Source organism: Cladophialophora psammophila, assembly GCF_000585535.1.
Source record: "Cladophialophora psammophila CBS 110553 chromosome Unknown aczJe-supercont1.9, whole genome shotgun sequence".
NCBI classification, from domain to species: Eukaryota; Fungi; Ascomycota; class Eurotiomycetes; order Chaetothyriales; family Herpotrichiellaceae; genus Cladophialophora; species Cladophialophora psammophila.
The window spans coordinates 1,041,596-1,060,858 of NW_006912930.1; the positions used below are offsets into that span (position 1 = coordinate 1,041,596).

General features: G+C 52.4%; 5 protein-coding genes across 5 annotated transcripts; 1 reads left to right on the forward strand and 4 right to left on the reverse strand.

Annotated features, from left to right (window-relative positions):
* Nucleotides 1-862: 862 nt before the first annotated feature.
* Nucleotides 863-3,751, reverse strand: A1O5_06566 (uncharacterized protein; the record flags this gene model as incomplete). The annotated part of the gene is made up of 1 exon (XM_007747159.1): nucleotides 863-3,751. The coding sequence occupies one exon, from the start codon at nucleotides 3,749-3,751 to the stop codon at nucleotides 863-865; it is 2,889 nt and encodes a 962-aa protein (XP_007745349.1).
* A 1,390-nt stretch (nucleotides 3,752-5,141) lies between these two features.
* Nucleotides 5,142-6,744, reverse strand: A1O5_06567 (uncharacterized protein; the record flags this gene model as incomplete). The annotated part of the gene is made up of 3 exons (XM_007747160.1): nucleotides 5,142-5,252; nucleotides 5,312-6,114; nucleotides 6,183-6,744. The coding sequence occupies 3 exons, from the start codon at nucleotides 6,742-6,744 to the stop codon at nucleotides 5,142-5,144; spliced, it is 1,476 nt and encodes a 491-aa protein (XP_007745350.1).
* A 1,582-nt stretch (nucleotides 6,745-8,326) lies between these two features.
* On the forward strand, nucleotides 8,327-9,592 carry A1O5_06568 (uncharacterized protein; the record flags this gene model as incomplete). The annotated part of the gene is made up of 3 exons (XM_007747161.1): nucleotides 8,327-8,356; nucleotides 8,453-8,974; nucleotides 9,086-9,592. 3 exons carry the CDS (start codon nucleotides 8,327-8,329, stop codon nucleotides 9,590-9,592), a joined length of 1,059 nt encoding a protein of 352 aa, XP_007745351.1.
* Nucleotides 9,593-12,724: 3,132 nt separating this feature from the next.
* Nucleotides 12,725-14,056, reverse strand: A1O5_06569 (malate dehydrogenase, NAD-dependent; the record flags this gene model as incomplete). Its single annotated transcript, XM_007747162.1, has 6 exons — nucleotides 12,725-12,777; nucleotides 12,833-13,373; nucleotides 13,438-13,535; nucleotides 13,583-13,732; nucleotides 13,798-13,915; nucleotides 13,991-14,056. 6 exons carry the CDS (start codon nucleotides 14,054-14,056, stop codon nucleotides 12,725-12,727), a joined length of 1,026 nt encoding a protein of 341 aa, XP_007745352.1.
* A 1,546-nt stretch (nucleotides 14,057-15,602) lies between these two features.
* A1O5_06570 (uncharacterized protein) lies at nucleotides 15,603-17,753 on the reverse strand (the record flags this gene model as incomplete). Its single annotated transcript, XM_007747163.1, has 6 exons — nucleotides 15,603-15,803; nucleotides 15,851-15,919; nucleotides 16,070-16,301; nucleotides 16,381-17,348; nucleotides 17,406-17,632; nucleotides 17,732-17,753. The coding sequence occupies 6 exons, from the start codon at nucleotides 17,751-17,753 to the stop codon at nucleotides 15,603-15,605; spliced, it is 1,719 nt and encodes a 572-aa protein (XP_007745353.1).
* Between the last annotated feature and the right edge of the window lie 1,510 nt (nucleotides 17,754-19,263).

The following is a 19,263-nucleotide window of genomic DNA, read 5'->3' on the forward strand; positions in this document are numbered from 1 at the left end:
CTCGGTCGTTAGAAGACGGCCTTCCTCGGCTCATGACGATTCGAAGATTGGGTGTGACATGGGTGGACCAGTCGACATAATGCATACGTAGAGTCGACCGGCGCCAAATGCGATACTTCACGGTTGAACAAGGATGGCATACTTTATCATCACGGCCATGTCCAATAGTACATCTAAAGGGCCAAGGCGACGGAATCTTCCAATGCGTAGACCTACAATCAAAGCTTGGGCTTCCTACACAAATAGAAAGAAACTCGCGAAATCCGACGCAGAAAAGTAAATCCACCGGGAGCAGGCAGAGCGCGGGTACAATATTAATTTTTCAATTGAAGGAACACCCATTTTATTATGCATGGTCAATTTTGCCATGTGACTGTTAGGCAGTCAATGGCCCAGGACAAAGTTTGAAATCGCTTGCTGTGGGATGATCCATAACGCCTCCCTCCCCTCATGACTCGTTCATAATTCCACCTGGTAGCTCATCCGACCCTGCCTCCACATTTCATATCCCGTCCGCGAATCGACACGGGTGGCCGCCGTCATCAAATACATTCACGAAACCCATTTAATAACCAAAACCATATCCGTTCCGTTCCCCAATCCGTCCGATGACCAAAAAGACAAGCGGAAGAAATGGGACAGAAGATCTGATCGGGTTGCCAACCGAGAACTAACACGGGCATTCTATACCGGTGCTCACAGCACTCAGTCTCGTATAAGAGAAAGTCGCTGCTCTCGACAGATGCCCCCTTTACACCCCGGGCTTCTTGGCTGTCATATTAGGCCGTCTTTGAAAGTGACAAGATTATCGGGTCAAGTATAACCTAATATCAAGAGTCAGCGACTGCCAGTAGCAATCCAGTCACAAATAGAACTCACTTCTCATGGCATCCGTGTATCCGGTACCACCCTTAAGGTCCATCTCAAAGCTCTCTGCCACATCAATCACACGCTTGATGTGTACCATACTCAAAGGCACTTCTTCATGGACAGCCAGAGCTTGTGCAGCACGCACGAGGTTCTTGATCTGTCTCCCATTGACCTCGCGGCGTGCGAGGTCGTTGTAGTCTTGCTCTGTGATAGCCGCAACTTGCATCCCTTCTTGGTTTTTGACGCGGTCAAGAAAGAGTTTCCACACCGTGCGCTTGGCCTTGGTAGTGAGGTTCTGGAAGCGCAACGACAGGTGGATACGTGACACAAAGGCGGCGTCGAAGGTTTCCACTCTATTCGTGGTCAAGAAAAGAATGCCTTGGAAGTATTCGAGAAGGCGAAGGAAGATGCTGACAAGAGCGTTACGATGGATATCGTGGATTGAACGTTGTTCCAAAAAAACATCGGCTTCGTCGAGCAACAGGATCGCACCCCAGCTGTGGGCGATGTCCAGGATATTCTGAAGTTCCTTCTCCAGCTTGGTTGGTTCAGTGCCTAGATCGCCAGCGCTGACCATGTACAACGGACACTTGAGAAGATCTGCGATCCCTTCAGCGGTAAGCGTCTTGCCGGTGCCTGGTGGCCCATGGAGAACCGCCACCAAGCCACGGCCTTTGCCAGAGATGATATCGTCTATGCTTTTGTGGGCTTGAAAGGCATGGCTCGAGACGAGAGCCTTGACGATGGACTTGTGGTTGTCAGGAAGGACGAGACTTTCAAATGCTTGGTCGTTGAATACAACATCGGAGATTCCGGAGACGGTGAACTCAAGCCAAAGTTTTTCACCAAAGGCGAAGCCTAAGACGACAGGGCTGGCAATGAGCAGCTCTTCCTCGGTGAATTCATGGGGTGACAGCTTGTCGTCACCGATCGGTTCGGCATTCTGGCTCCAATCGATGTCCTCCTTCGAGTTGACCTCCACAACGGCATTTTGTCCTTCTGGCGTCTTGACCACTTTGTACTTCTTCGTCTCTTGAACCTGGATGGTTTCGTCAGAAGGAGTGGTCTGATTGTTGCCACCGACGTCGGAGCCGCTATCAAAGCCGCATCCGCACTCGTCATCCGTGTCGTCAAGGATGACGCCATCTGGATCATCCTTTGGCTTGATGACGCTGGCAGGATAGTTGGGATTGATTCGCCGATGGATGGAAGGATCAACCATGACACGCCCGTCAATGTTGATCTTCAAGACTTGCTTCTTGCGTTTGGTGTATGCCATGCCCTTGTGATGGCGGTAATTCATGCCTTGGAGGGACACGAAGATCTTTCCTCGGTCAATCAGCTGAGATCTCATCTTGTCGGCATGTTTGTGATACTGGAGCGGATAGCAGTCTAGAGAGGTGATCTTACGCACTCCCTGGAATGAGGATATTTCCGAGTGCGTGGTGCCCATTCCAAAATTCTTGCCATCGTACTCGAGATATCGGCCTTCGATAATGTACCAACTGCCCCTCATGAAGTGCGATTCTTTGGTTGTGAAGTCAATCTTGAAAGCCCGAGGTTCGTCCTGATCTCCGTAGGTGGACGAGTACACAATGGCGTTTGGCTTGTACAGAGCCCAAAGGAGGTCAAAGGTGATCATGCCGGTTTCCAGCATTGGATAGAGATTCTTCTTCGTCTCGGCAAAATCCTTGTCTAGGTATTTAACCATCACTCGGAGGTGTTTGGCTTTGGTCTTCAAAACCTTTGCCTCCTTGCGCTTCTTCCCTCGAGCGTCGTCCTCGAGGGCCTTGGCATAGTCCCTCATCTCTTCCAGATACAGGAAGAGCATGTTTGGATCCAGATGAGGTGTGTCTTCAAACAGACTGATGCCCTTAACGCCCGCCATAACATGTTGAAGGCACTCCTTGAGAGGTTCGGATTTGATGTCCACGATCGTAGCCAAATACTTGTGCTCCCAGTCAAACCGGCGACGGACTGTAAAGATATACTGGTCCCAAATGGCTTCGCCGGTATTTTTGACGGTTTCAGTGAGTTTGAAGTTGTGTATGGACTGGTCCCAAAGTTGGTCGACTCGCTTGTAGGCCACTTTAGAGGCACGTTTCGGCTTCTTCTGCTTCTTGGGCTTGACTTCCTCGAAGTCGTCGAGCAGAACCCCATCGTCAAGGACCGCGTCTCTACGACGGCTTCTTCGAGGATTGTCATAGTTGGTGATGGGAATCACCGGCTCCGGATTGATTTGCGTCCTCGGCAGCCCCAAGACGGCAGACGGAGGAGGGAGGGTATTATTGTCAAAGTCAAGCTTTCGCAGTGAGGATTTCAGATGGCGCAGTCTTGTAGATTTGGGATCTTCACGGATCTCGATCACGTCACGTTCATCTGGATCAGGGCTGTCATGTCTCCTAGATACCCTCTTGGACGACTTAACTCGCACTCTCGACCGGGGTCTAATGACTTCCTCTTCAAAGTCATCCTCGCTGTATGAGTCATCCTCTTCAGTTGTTACCTTCTTCTTGGATCTCTTCTTTTGCTTCTTCAGCTCCTTGGCGAGTGCTTTCGCCTGGGCCTTCAGTTTCTTAACTTTCAATTTCTTCTTGGAGACTTCGAGAACGGAGGAAGAGTCGCTGTCTGAATCGCTCGAGTCGTCACTATCCGTCGAGACATCCGAGGAGGAATCTGACTCTGTGGAATCGTCTTCGGTCTCAACGATCTCTTTCTTCTTGCTGCCATGCTTTGGCTTTGCCTTGGTCGAAGGTCCAACATGCTTCTTGCATTTCTTCTGCTCTTTGGCAGCCTCAGGGGCAGGAATCTTGCTAGAGGTAGGACGTTCGGCTGAAGATTCCGCCTTCTTTGTTTCTGCAGCACCAGGGCTTTGGTCCATCTTGCGCGGTTGGTAGAGGTGGGGAAGGAGGAGGAGGAGGAGGGTAGAGGGTCCAGTAAACTGAAGGTTGTACTGCAATGTAGGTCAACAGTAAAGAGCTGTGCTCCAGGAAGAGATGAGCAGCCAGCGCCTCAATACACAGGGCAATAAAGGGAGATATGAGAGTCACGCAAGTGCGAAAGAGAGAAGGAGGGCTTCTTAGGCAGAACTGAGGCTGAGGCTGAGACAGAGGCTGCGGGAAAGGTCGAGTCACAGGCAGGAAGATTCTATTCTGCCTTTTCTGAAGTCAGCCAAGAAGGACACCAAGCAAAATCTGGCAAAAAAGATGGACAGGCAGAAATCAGGATGGCTGAGTAGTGAATGATGAATGATGAATGTCAAGTGTGCGCGAACCAGGGCCCTCGAGCCACGACTGTTCACATTGGAAGAAGCGTTTGATGCCCTGTTGCAGCCTGCGCATTCTTTGGGCCAACCAAGCCATTTGTTCGCCTGAAAGGCAGGTGCCCATCCAAGGTTTTTTTAGTCAATTTTCCAGCAGCCATCGCAGCCTGAGGGCAGAAGGCCATGTCAAGCTTGTCGGTTGAAGGTGGCATGGCAAAAAGCATCGCCATCCCTGGAGGAAGAGCAGCGCAGACGTGCATGGATGATGGTTCTGTGTGGTCTCCTGATCAGCGGCGGCGCAGACGACATGGACCGTGAGTGGACAACCATGCTCCAGCCACCCAGGACAGTCCGCACAATTCCACTGGCACCACTGGTGCTGGATGCCCAACAACTGAGCCGACCAGGCGAGCAGGGAGCTTTCATCCGTGCATCCGATCTGTGGAGGAGCGGCTCGTTTAAACCGCTTCAGGCCTACGCTTCGCTTTCTGCAAGACGTACAAAGACCCCCAGAAAAGCAAAAGATCCCCATCCAAGTGGGCACGACCTGCAACACAGCAAACCACAGGCATCACTTCCCACTCAAAAGGCCTTCGGGACTCGCCTTGGACACCTCCGGACCAAACGCCACCGTCATCTCTTCGACTTCAATTGGAAGAAACGCCCAGGATGGCGGCCCAGCTCCCCAGCTCACGAAATAATCTATCGCACCAGAAATCTGATGAAAATGCCGACGGGGCCCTTTGGCTGATCGATTGCAGATCTTTTACGGATATCAATCATAAGAGCAAACAACGAGGCTTTGCAAATGGATCTACCATCTATTAGCCACTTGAACCTAAGTCTCTGTCCATTTGCCCATCTATCAATCACAAAGAGGCTGAAAATGAGAAATAGAGACGAGAGAAAAGAGAAAAGAGAAAAGAGAAAAACCGCTACAATATTCCGAGAACTCGTTCAAATCAGACGCACCAGCTCCATGGTTTCACGCCCTCGCGTCCATGACCTCTCAATAACCCGGAGCAGCTGGCACAAATTTGGCAATCTCCAAGTCCCTGATGTCGTGTAAGCCAGCTTTAATAAAAGAGCACTTGGGGTTTCCGCAGTTGTTGTTTCCCCACTGCATCGTCATCAGCATCGAACCGTCACGACAGCAAACAGGTTGCGGGGATGACATACCGGACATTGGTGCCCGTAAAAACAATCGATTCGCCGGCACTTGGATCCTTGGGTACACGCAATGCTTCTCGCCTTGTAGCGCAGGGTGTTTTTCATGGCAGCGTCAATCGGTTCATGATCGTAACGGCAGTTGTAGGATTCACAGTTGTCTCGCAGGTGATGCTCGTTACAGAGTTTCCGAATGGCGATACGATCCTCAAACTTCTCCATTTCCGCCGTGGTGGGGATCCGCATCTTCAGATCAACCCTCTGCCCCATGCGGTTGACTGGAATTCCGCTCTTGCCATCGTGGATTCCATTGATAGCTGTGGCATGAGCTTGACTCGCGGGCTTCGGCTTCGCTACTTCGGTAGGCGGAGTGGGCGACGACTTGGCCTGAGACGAGGCCCTGGTACTAGTATTGAGCGGGATCGCAGCCAGCGATGGTGTGGTCTGCGGGACAGAGTTGGACGAATAGCTCGATCTGCTGATTACTGGGGTCAAATCCGAGCCACCGTTTTCGGTAGTGGACGGCGACGCCAGGCCGGGAGCCTCGGGTGCTGGTTGAATATAAACCGGATCAGGTTTGGGTAGGATTTCTAAGGGAGAGGACTCGAAAACATGGTCAAACCTTGTCCACTTGAAAGGCAAGGTGCTGTAGGCGCGAGCAGCCGCGATTGTCTGGGCGCCATGGACCAGGACGATCTTGGGGGCAATAGGATCATGTCGATATTTGTCGAACTCGGCGATATAGCCATTATCATGAGAACATGCCAGGTAGATGCGTTGACATTGAGCGTTATTTGCATAGAAACGGAAGGTATCTAGAGATGAGATGGCTCGGATTAGCAATGTCATTCATTACCCAGAGTAGGCTTTTGTCAAGATTTACCTCGTAGTTTAGCGTCGACTCTCTCCTTTCCGGGACCACAATCAATAAACTGGAAGAGGCTGCGGCTCTGGGTAAAGGAGCAAAAGAAGGAATCGATGTGAGCGGGGTGGGCAAGATAGTCGGCGGCAACGAGGGTTCTAGCCAGACCTTGCTTATTTGCATAGATGTTGACCAGGACTTCACAGTCGGGATTAATACCTGAAAGCGAATCGGCGGCTTTTAGGTGGTTGATAACCTGGTTGTAAAGCTCATTGGCCGCCTTGGAACCGCCAGATGTGGCCAGGGCATCAAAGAAGGCCTTTCGAAAAATGAAGCCGTCGCCGTCGACCAGGACCACGGTATACTTGCGGGCCATGGCGGCTTCCGCATCTTCGGCGCGCATCTTCCACGTGCGACGCGTATTTCTCTCGTCGTCTAGATCGGATTCCAGGGTGGAGCAGGCGGTGTTGAGTTTAATGCAGCTCTGAATCAAAAACTCGATCTCTGACTGGCGGTTTTCGTCAAAGGCTTGATAGTCGCGAAGGCGCTGAAGCAGGTCATGTTGAGAAGGCAAGGCAGCCATAGTGGCATGAGAATTGGCCATGTCGCGACGATAAAATGTTACTGGGTTTGATCCAAGTTGCAGGCGACACGAAGCAGCCTAGCAGCGTAGCAAGAGCGGAATTAGGCGCAGCTTGGAGAGTCGGTGGACAAGGCGATTCAAAGCAACAAAAGCTAAGAGGGGCTGAGTAACAAAAAGGATGAAGATCAAGATTAACGCAAGCTGACAATAATTTAGTGACAAGGCTGGGGCAAAGGAAGAATGAAGTGCATGGAAGCTCTACAGCTAGGAAGAAGTAGCTTGGCCAGGTGGTGGTGGCTGCACAAAATGAGGTGGAAAAAGGGGGACAAATGAAACAAGAAGCAGTGATGTGTAGCCGCGACAATGGCCTACCGTTGTGGAGACGATCAACGGAATAGAGACGAGAGGCAACAAGGGCGACGACGGTGACGTTAATGGTGATGGTGATAGTGACTAGTCGTTTGTTTCCATGGTAAGAATCAAAGAGTGCCGAGAGAACAAATTGTGAATTCAAATCTGCATGTGTGAGTTGTGTGTCAGTGGCACCGAATTTGGCATTTTTGATTTTGGGCAGCGAACAAGAACAACGAAGAAACGTGGTCGATTCGGTTCAGGTTTTAGGCAGCCGCCGCTGACATGTTTGACAAGCAGCAGGGAGGCAGGTAGGCAGGGAGGCAGTCATCATTGACAACCACCCAAGAGGAAGAAGAAGAAGAAATGAGAGGAGAGAGGCTGCAAAAGCGCTTAAATAGTCCTTTCTCCTCGAGGTCCGAGGATTTATACATACCTAGGTATGTGCCTAGACAAGTGCCTGTGCAGCTAGTTAGGTGGCCATCTTTTGTTGCTGGCTATGCCTTCGGCTGCTTACTATATGGGAAGCAATGGGGGCCATCGGGGCGTCACGGGCACAATGACCACTGACTAGCCCCTAAACAGTTTAACCAGCTTTAACTACCTATTACTTGGGTGGACGCGCCTGCTAAGACGCATTGGACACAAGAGCAAGAGCCATCCCTCACTCCATCCTCACTTTCTGACTGGCCGTGGCCACGACCTATCACCCTAATAAATCATACCTACTTGTACTGTAGCTCATCATCCACATCATGTCACGTTCTTTGTCCCATTCACTTCGAGCCCGTCATGTCATGTCCAGACAGGCAGGACTCTCAAAGGTCTCACCACCTCCCACCCAAGCTCCAGCTATCACTGGCTGCAGCAGATGCAGAGGGTTAACAAATATCCGATTACTTATGCACCCTGGGGTTAACTTAACTTGTATTAACAATCAATGCCTCCATTCGACACATCTACCGAGGCAAACTGGATAACCTTTGACCTTGCTGGTGGTGCTTACCACATTAAACTGGTTGGCGATACCCGTTCCCGTCACCATTAGCCAGAATTCGAGGCCCTCCCCGAAGCAAAAGTAGGGACTTATACTCTTTATGGATCTCCTATATTATGACGACCGTCTTCTCAAGAGCAGCAGGAAACTTCGTACGAAGAACAACACATAGGAGCCCCTGCTACCTTCTTCATCTCTCTAGGTCCCTACTCCTCCATCCGCCTCACTCACAAAATGGTTCAGAACAAAGCTTTCATCTACAAGGTGCGTAACATTCATTTTCCTTCTCTTTGAAGGTGAGAGGGGGAACTTCCCAGTGGTCTGGCATACATTCCAACTAACCACATATTCCCCCAAAAGGCCGTACCCAACGGCTGGCCCGTCCCAGGCAAAGACCTGACGGTGGAAGATATTGGCTTTGATGACACCGCGCCCCCGCCCAAGGGCGGCTTTACCACCAAGAACTTCTATGCAGCCTATGACCCCAGCCAGCGCGGGCGGATGCGCGACCCGAGCATCCCGTCGTACTCGCCGGCCATGACAACGGGCAAACCCGTGGTAAGCGTCAGCGTCATCGGCAAGGTGCTGAAGAGCGACAACCCCAAGATCCAGCCGGGCGCCATTGTCATGATGCAGAGCTCCGGCACCGAGTCGTACTCGGCCAAGGAGGAATCGGCGGTGGCCACGACGCAGATCATCGAGCCAAAGGAAGGCGTGCCCTTGACCGCATACCTGGGCCTGTTGGGTATGACGGGCATGACGGCCTACGGCTCCTTGCACGAGATCGGTCAGCCGAAGAAAGGCGACGTCATTCTCATCAGCGCTGCTGCCGGAGCGGTGGGCCAGATGGTCGGACAGATTGCGGTGCGAGAAGGTCTACATGTAAGTTTTGTTCCTCTCCTGTTCCTATTTCCTGCCTCGACAAACACCCAAAGAAACACGCATGCACCCAAGCCAAGAAGAGTAACCAAGAAAAAAAATAAAATACCACAGGTAATCGGCTCAGTCGGTGACGACCGCAAGCTCGACTTCATCCTGAACGACCTGCACTTCACCTCGGGGTTCAACTACAAGAAAGAGTCTATGGCCGAGGCGGTGAAGCGCCTGGCACCTGGGGGACTGGACATCTTCTACGACAACGTCGGCGGCGAGCTTTTGGACGTTGCCTTGGCCAACATGAAGGAATTCGGCCGCATTGTAGCGTGCGGCTCCATCTCGACGTACAACAACGCCAAGGACACAACCCCCTACGGCATTAAAAACTACGCCGCCATGGTCCGCAAGAGGTTGCGCTGGCAGGGGTTCTTGGTCTTTGACCCTAATATCGCGCAGTGGCGCGCTGAAAGAGACGCAAACGTCACACGCTGGATCGAGGACGGCAGCTTCAAGAGCGTCGACTTTGTCACCGAGGGCATGGACCACGCCATCGAAGGGTTCCTCGGCATGCTCCGCGGCGAGAACCTGGGCAAGAGTATCCTCAAGATTGCGGACCCGGAATGAATATGAAAAAGTCAAAGCCAAATCCAAAGCTAAAGTTATTTCGAAGGAAAGGAGAGGAAAGGCAAAGAGCGAGCAAACGTTGGATGGGCCAAATCCAGACGGGGACGATTAGGATGAATAGGCTGGATAGGCTGGACAGGCGGCAAATGAACCATATGCATGCATACCTAGGTACATATCATATTGCATGGTAAAACCGGAACAACAACTACTATCTAACCAGATAGCAAAGTATCCTAACCTAGCCTTCCCTAACCTGACAAGCGAGCCAGGTAGCCGTACACCCATTATATTCTATCCTATCCTCTCCCTCTCTGTTGTTATGATTATCAAGTACACTTTCCCTTTCGGCCTTATGCATGGATGTATGGATGTAGCTTTGGTTGGTACCCACGGTCAAAATACACCATCAAAGACGCCGCAATCAATCCACTTCAAGACAATCCAATACAACCCTAGGTCCATTCCAGGTTCCCAGGTCCAGTTCAATTCAAAGCGTAAATATCGTTCCTACAGGTATGCCTCCTGTCTGTTCTGCCGTGGTATTTCCTCAAGACATTACCCGTTGCCGTTGCCTTTGCCCTTGCGTGCGGTCCAATTCGTCCAGTCCGCCCCATCCATGACAACATCCTGTACCGTTATCTGCTCAACGCCAGAGAGAGAGAGAGAGAGAGAAGGGGGGGAGAAATTCCGTGACCGACAGAAAAGACAAGACAGGAGATAAACGTCTCAGCATCGGAGGGATCTCTGCCAAAACCAACAAAGCCCCAACCCTTTGCTTCCGCCGCCGGCTAGTAGACTTTTGCCTCCCTTTGCAGTTTCAAAACATGCAGCGATCTTTAGAGGCTGCGCCGCCTCATCATCAACGCGCCGGCCAGCCCGCTTGTCCTCTCTGAAACAACTCGTAGAAAGGGCGGCCCGTCTGAGCTTGCCACGCACGTTGCACCATCTCGTGCACGCTGTCTATACTTGGAATACACAGCTGCGACCGACAGTCAGGACACTCCCACAGCCTATCCACCCTCAAGTACATCTGACATGTTGACCCGGTGCCCCGCAAGAGGACGCCGCCGCGGTGAAAACAATGACGAGCGGCGGCCTGATTGACGCCGAGGGCATCGGGCAGCTAGCTGCCCAAGAACTTGGTCATCGCAATCATCATAATTCAACGTAGAACACCTCGGCGCAGCGCAATAAAAAGTGACGGGTTGCACTGAATCCAGCTTCAATCCCTTGGTCGCGCTCTATCACATCATATTCGAGCACGCTCCCTAAAGCAGAGATGCGAAGAGGGACCCTGTGGCACTTGGGCGGGAAGGACCCCCGATCCGCGCAGCCTACTCGGAATGCATGGTTGAGACAGGTAAGACAATGGGCACACTTGCAGTGATGTAAAACAACTAGCTCACCCTTTCTTGTTTCTTCGAAACAGACAGAACACGCAATCTTGGGTGGTGATGGTCGAGTTTGGATTGCAGCAGGTACTGTAGCTCGTGGTGCATGACATAATCACTGGCAGCATGTCCCTGTTCTGCCCTGTTCCAAAACGCCCCGAGCGGGATGAGGGGGTACCCCATGTACTCTCCTCAATTGGGTAATGTACTCCTTCCACCTCTCTCTGGCCACAGCAGGGATCACAGAAATCAGGGGCGGAAGGGCTTCTATCCTAGGAGGACGGGGTCAGGGCCTGGCTCTTCGTGGGCCGTCTTAGGTAATGCTATAAATACGGATTATTCGGAGTGAGTTGGGGGGAGGACGTATAGAGGTGACTAGGGGTGGAATTTGGAGGTGTGGGTGGTCACGCTTCGAGATATCTGCTTCCACCGGACCTTCCCGTCGCGGAGAGGCCATATGGGACTGTAGAATTTGTTGCTCTCCACGCGAAAGATGGGAGCCATAGCGTGCTCCCCGTCTTGGAGGGAGCCTGACAGCAGCGGACACTGGCTCAATTATATCCTGGTCGACGTGTGCAGATGGGTTCCCGATGCGTTGGAAGATCAATTGAGGCGGGCCAAGTGTGAGAGACGAAGGGTATTACGAGGTACGGAGTTCTGTTACCACTTGGGTCAACAGGCTAGTTCATGGGCCGTGGCTGAGGTGGTGGGGGCGATTGCGGGGAAAGTGCGACATGTCTGGAGTACGAGGTACCGGCTACGGAGTTGTGATTTGGATCCCCAGGAACCTGTGGCGGGGGAGATTATATCAGCCAGAGACCGCAACAACCACAGGACATGGGACAGATGTGGTAACGAGGCGAATTGGGTGAGGTCGATTGACATTCTGTCCGAGTGAAGGTCGAGTTCAACTTTCAGCTGGGGCAAATGGCAGTTTGGGTTTTGGGTTATGGCCTTGTCTGGGCGGCTGGTATGGAGCAAGCGGACAGAGGCAACGGTGCCAGTAGCAGCCCAACTGTGACATCCAACTTCAAAGCGAAGGCAGATTTTGAAGTCAGGCAGACTGATGGCAAGGTTGTCGGGACCAGATCGACCAGACAGCAGGGCGGGAAGGGGTATTAATATGCCTGCAGTGGTGATGCGTGCGTGGTAGACCTTCCTGTTGCTGTGGCCTTCCCGGTCCCATCTGTCTGTCTGTTGGGACCATCCATCCAGCTGCCAGCTGCGAGGTGCATTTTGCCAGGCCTGGTCTTCAATCCATTGAGCATCCTCTTCTGGCACGGGATGCTCCAACCTGGCGCGGGAGCTTGGACCAGCTGCCCCAAGACCTGTCAGGATCTGTCAATTCGCAAACTATCACACCGCTGCTGTCCCCCTGATTGGAGACCAAGTCTCGGGTCATCCGCCGCATCCGCATCGGCAAAGATGGTCAAGGTTGTCTACTTTGGCGCACGGGGGAAAAGCACAGTGGGCTCGATTCGCACACTGGCGGCGGGATTTGAGAGGCCTCGAGAAAGAAAAAAAAAGAAAAAGAGATGCACACCATGAACAGGCGGGTGGTTGATTGGTGTGTGCAAAGGGCTGCCCGGCTCCAGGTGCATCCAACGAGAAGAGCCCGATGAATGGGCAACTCATGTTTGTCTGTCTGTCTTCCACAAGAACCCCCGCCCGGAAAACTTCAACGTCGGCTGTTTATACATGCTAGCTCCAAAAAGGCCCCCTGGTTCGATCCCATTGTCTATGGGTTAGCCTTGACAAAGTCCACACCCTTCTGAATGTTCTTCTTCAAGTCTGTAAACTCCGTCAGTGCTGCATCACTTGTGGGATCTGTAGGGGCAAAACTCACCTCCCATGGCTGCCTCCAGCAGATTTTCCTCGTACTTGTTGATGCGGCCCACCTCGTGGATCTTCTGGACACCGTCGGGGCCAAGCTCGACTTTTGAGGAGAAGAAGTCGATGCCCTGGTCCTTGTACAAGGGGCTGTCCACGAACGTGCACTCAACCACACCCTTCTCACCCTGTGAAGCCTTGAGCAAGCTCTCGGCAAACCGCGCTCCGGCCATAGCCATAGACAGAGTAGCAGAACCGGCACCGTCCTTGGCCTTGACGACTTCATCACCGCCGAATTGGATTCGGTTGATCAAGGCGTCAAGCTTCTCACCAGTGATGTCGTGGTGGCCAGACTGCGAGATCAGGGGGACGATGGTGACGCCCGAATGTCCACCGACAACGGTGATTTTCTCATCGGCCGGGTCTGTCCCCTTGAGTTCCGAGACGAATTTGGACGCACGGACAAGATCGAGAGTGGTGACACCAAAGAGACGCTTAGGGTTGTAGACACCCTTGCTCTTGAACACCTCGGCGCAGATGGGGACAGTCGAGTTGACCTAGCAAGAATGTTAGACGGGGATGCTAGGTTATACAGTGAAGAGCTGCTTCGTGTTCTCGTACAGGGTTGGAGATGATCAGAAGATTGGCATTGGGCGCAGCATCAGCCGCAGCCTTTGCCAGGTCCCGAACGATGCTAGCATTGGTGTTGAACAGATCTACTACTGTCAGCCACTGCGTCTTTGATGTGCGTAAGTCATCCCCCTACCATCACGAGTCATTCCAGGCTTTCGGGGAACGCCAGCAGGAATGAGGATAATGTCACTTCCTTCCAGACATTCTCGGAGACCCGAGGGAGTCGGGTCGTAGCCCTTGACCGTGCTCTTCGTGTTGATGTGGCTGATATCAGCGGCGACACCTGTGTTTTGCAGTCTTTATCAACATCTTTTCCTATGTCCATACAAGCTCGGGGAGTGAACGGACCTGGACCCAGGCGGATATCGTAGAGGGCTAATTGAGAAACACGGGGGTTGAGCTTCATCAACAGCGACAGGGGCTGACCGATGCCACCGGCGGCACCGAGAACTGCAACTTTCGAGGACTGTGGCAGGGCTCAAACATCAGCTTCACATCCAATTGATAGAAGGCATCGTATGATGGTGGAGATGGAACAAACCTGTCGAGCAGACGCCGAGAAAGCTCGACGCTGGACCTGTCCAAACATTTGCCTGGCGAAAGACATAGCGGCACGACAAACAGAAGAGATTCTAGGGAACGGGGGGAGAGACGATGGACAACGAGACGAGTGTGTTGAATTGAAATCGAAGAGAGAGATGGATGAAGCTGGCGTGATATTATCTGAGAGGAGATCTGCTTGAGAAAAGGTTTACACCGAAGCTTTGCTCAGATTCACCACCCCAAGGCCACGACTCCAATGGACGCCAGACGGCTCAGTCAGGGCTCGCTTGGGTTGCCGTTGCCGCAGTCCCGAGCTGCTGCGGAGCAGCAAGGAGCCTTGGGCGCAGTCTGGTGGCAGTCAAGCTCCCCTTTTCGGTGCCCTCGTGACTGGCTTGGCATCTCTGCTCCGGGTGTCCGGCGAGCACCCCGGTTTATCCGATGTTCTTTGCTCATACGAATTTTACTCCTCACCTGTTAAAAGAGTACCAAATAGAGAAACCTATCGACCTATTGTATAAATTGTCTCAAAGTCTGGCTGGGGGAGCCGCACGATAAGACTCAGCCTGATGATGACGCACCCTTGATCTCAAGGCATCTTCTTCCTCTCAGTTCGTCCTTATTCATGCGTTCCTCAATGGTGGTGCTCTGAATTCCCTTTCGCCTCCTGGGGACTCTCTGTTCTTGGACTTCGGCATGCTAACATAATGGTGTCCCCATCACCCGAGGGTTGAACAAACTCGGTGTTCAAAGTGCCCAATGCCCGTCCCCATCACCACCCCCCCCCCCCCCCCCCCCCCCCCAAGACGTGGACGAAGAGCATGGCTTCGCAATCTGGACAAGAAACCACTTACAAACAGCAAGCAAGGTGGACATCTTTCCCAGGACAAAGTCTCTCCGACTCTCTTTGGAGGATGCAGAAGAGCATACGGCCGCGTGTGATATCTTGCATCTAAGTTCTTGCGCTCAACGCTGGGCTCATCGTCGCTCTGCGAACCAGAATCGTTTCGCATCAACGCATCAACATTAGACCGCTTAACCCGAGGAGAGGATATAGCCGCTGGATCGGCTCGTTCTTTCATATCCTTAATGGAACAAATCTCCCGCGGTGCTGATAACAGTCTCTCAGGCAGGTAAGAGTGCAATCAAGCGTGGATGGGTCCATTCATGTTCGCAAAAAGGGGCCTTGATACCGAGTACCGGGCTGTGCGACCAAACTGGATAGGAAGGTATTTTGATCTCATGTTAATCGACTACTAGAGTATTACTTACATCATACATACACACATCATATACTCATCAACACCAAACTGTCCACGGCTTCCGGCTTGGTACATACATAGTGATGCACCTCCGCAAACAAGTTGACACCCTCTCAGCTCATGAGGCGGGTCGACTCAGAATCATGAAACGCTCTCCTCTAAGAAAAAGGTTCCCCCCCCCCCAAAAGAGGGGGAAGGTCAACCCATATGACTCTCCGGCCCCGTGGCTTGCATGCCAAGGAAGACAAAGAGGTCATGTCTCGTCCACCAGCTCCTCAGCCTCTTCCCGAACATGTACACGGGAATTGCAAGCAGACACATGGCCAAAGTGGTGCCTCCGAACGTGAACATCTACGCAAAACACAAGGATGTCAGAGATGCTTTATTTATCTGGCCGGTCTGGTATGGGAAAAAGGCGGCCCGGGAAGAAGCCAGCACCGGCACCAGCACCAGCACCACCGGCAGACCGAGAAGACACTTGTCGTCTTCCGAGGGAGAAAACGTGTGGTGGGCAGTGGTCTTGCCGGGACAATTGAAGTTTGGAGGGGCAGGCTAAGAAATGGAGAGGAGGGAGGGAGGGGGGACGCGTGCGGACTTACGATTTCCTCGGGACCCTTCGCTGCGACCCAGTTGTTTGCGAAATTAGAGAGGCCATAGAACATGAAGTTCTGTCAGAATTGCAGGGGAAGAAAACAAGTTAGCAAAATGTCTAATGGAATCGCTTTTCCTTAACCAGGTAGGTTTTCGTCCAAGTTGCTCCTGCTCAAAGGGGGGGGGGGACGAGACAAGAAGGGTGAAGCCATAGCCATAGAACATACCTTGAAGAGCATATTCATCACAAACATCTCGTTGCTCTGGCTACGGAAGGCGTCCAGGCCGTAGGACATGGTCGACCATACGCCAATGAGGACGCCGACCATCATCAACCCTTGGCAGAAGGCGCAGAGGACGGCGTTGGAGCCATGGGCCATGGTATAGCCGAAGAAGAACATGCCGAAGCCTGCAAAAACCGCGCAGGGAAGCATAAACACCAGACGGAATTCAGGCTCGCTAATTTTTTTTGGGTTATTTTCGTCGTTTGGAAAATGGCATCCTTCCCTCGCTGTACGAGAAGGGTGGAAAAACTTACTAAGTCCCCTTGTTCTTGATCGTCATCCATTTGACCACCCGATCTCCAGCCAATGCCACGATTATGGACCCGATCATGCCGCCGATGAAAGGCCCTGCTCCAATATACCCGATCTGCGCGGGATCGAACATCCAGGGCGGGCCCGCAAAGATGCCGGCCAAGATGATAGCTGAGCCGACGTACCAAGCGCAAAGAAGACCCGAGACGATGATGGAGTAGCACCCGGCCGGGTTGAGCAGGGTGAGGAACATGCCAAAGATCCACTTGAGAATGTTGTCATGGGAGAAGATACCGTTGTAGAGCTTGAGTTCCTGGATAAACGTCTTCTTTGCAGGGAGTCCCGAGGAAGCCGAGGCGGGTTCGTTCAGCTCCTTGACGGCAATGGCGTGTTCACGGTGCTCTTCGTGGGCCTTCTCTATCTGCTCGAATGTCTCGACCTTGACGATGTCGGTCTCATAGATGGACTCGCGGCGGTACGTCGTCTCGGGGACGAAGAGAAACATGAGCACGAACTGGACCACCAAAAAGATCTGGAAGAGGTGGAAAAGCCAGAGGAGGCCCAGGTCGTTGAACACTTGGCCGCAGATGATCGAGGCCAGGCTGGAGGCCGAGTTCAGGATAAAGTTGATTGTTGAGATTCGTAGGCCTCGTTGATGCACACAGTAGAGATCTCCGACGGCGGCGACAATGAGGGATTCAAACGCGCTAGTCGAGAAACCCTGTACAATCCGAGCCGCGAGGAGGTAGTTGTAGCTTATTTTCGACTCGCCGATTGCGGTCCCGATGATGCAGATGAGAGTGGACACAACGAATACAGGGCGTTTGCCGTATCTGCGGCTGAATCCACATACAAAGGGACCAGCGCAGCCGGCAGCGAGGATGTTGTAGCCCGACACCATGACCGTGGTCGTGAGATCGGTTTTGATTTCCTGGGCGATAGCGAAGTATGAGGCGTTCAAGAAAGGACCCTATTACACAGTTAACCAACACGTATACTTTTACCACCAATGGTACAAGAGGCACACATTCGTTGCCGCGTTCAACATGGCGCCAAGGCAGAGAATCCAAATAATGGCCTCTTTCTTCAACAGGGACCAATTGAGCGGATCATTTGGATCATCGCTGGGTTGCGGAGAAAGCACGATGTGCGAGTTTTTGCCCGTTCCATGCTTGAGATTTGCCGTTTGAGCTTCTGCATGCGCCGCCTCGTCGTTCAAGAGGACGGTACCAGGCACGTGCGGAAGTTTGGTATCTGCCACAAAGAATGATCAGTCTCGGGGCTGTGGATGTTGTGAAAAAGAGCGGTGCCATGTGGCTGTGAAGCAGAGAAGCGCAAGCATTAAACACTAACCTTCTAAAACACCGAGTCCCATTTTATCTAACGATGATATAAGAGATCTCTGGGTATAAATTAGGACGACAATGTCCAAGATGATGAGGCACTCTATCAGCAGCAGGATGGCAATCACAGCGCTATGAGTAGAAGGACGTAGAGAGCTCCCGTGGCCCCTGGACTTGAGGGACGAGGGAGGTTATATGCTGGAGGCGAGATCTGCACGTTTTGTGGGATAAACCCTCCAAGCGAAGCAGTAAACAATCTGAGATTGATTGCCCCAACTTCTCCATGCCCTTGACTCCTCCACATTTCTCGATCGAGTTGGTTCGACGGACTTGCCACAGAGCAACACGAGCTCGAGTCATCTGTGATCTTTGGGTCGTTACCCAAGAGCTGCCAAGGGTCAAAAGCAAGAAAGGCTCGCTGGTATAGGGCGGTTGAAGTTTAGTGAGTCTTCAGTGGCGCCGAAGAGACGACTTTGTTTGGATCTGGATTGACGATGATCCACTAATGGACGAGCCGGAAGAGCCTTGCGTACTTGGTACAGGCTCCTAACCATAAGCTGAGTTTCCCTCCGCCGTGGGTGGGTAGATATTATTCAAGGGACAAAGCCAGGCCAAAAGGTGGGGAATCCGGGGCGCATGTGCTCCAGCCTGCAAAATGCGGAGGTTCTCCACTTGCCTGACATCTTCTCACTCTATCGAGTAGGCCTGGTACCGAGTAGCGAGCATCTTGAGGCATCCAGCCCAGAGAGTGAACCACCAGCCGGCTTTGATTCGGTCTTGCTGATGCCAGGCCACAGCTCTCAGCCGGTAGCCAGATTGGCCGAGCATAGGCGGCTACTACGCAACGTGGCACTGGGGGCCGTGTCCTGGATAGTGGTCAAGTGATAACCATTAACTTAGCCAGGGAGCCTTGTAGATTTCCTGTCGTTGAGTGAAGTTTGGTCCTTGGCCGGAATGATCCCACTCGAGGGCAATAAGACCCCCGGGCTTAGGTGGGTGAGACCACATCAAGAGGCCCCAACTGGGCTCGGTATGGCTATCCACAACATCTGCGTCTTGGTCGTTGGGCCACCAAAATCAGCTGACAACTGTTCTTCGGTTTCGGGCCTGCTATGTTTCCCATCAGCGGCCTAACAGTTGCAAACACGGACTGTGAAAATTGTGACCAAGGGGAGATCCTGTGCCTATATTTCAAAGATCTTGTCATCAGCTTTGACCGAGCACGATGTGGCGCATTTAGAGGCTATGGTCGTGATAGTATGCTTCATAGCGATGTAGATAGAGGGACTGGGGGTGGCTTGTGAAAGACTCTGCAAGGTGCAAGGGAGAATACGAGCTCCCCCATGTCGTTGTGGAGTTTGCGTGTGTCTGTCTTGGTATTTATCTCCCAGCGCATGAACCAGGGACGGCGAGAGGGTTAATGATAAGTAACGATTTACCCCATTGTGAAATGGCCATCCGCGGCTTTCTGAATGCCAGAGGTCACTCGAGATATCGAAATCAGCCAAAAAGGCTGAACCTCGTGGTGCACAGCAGTAAGGG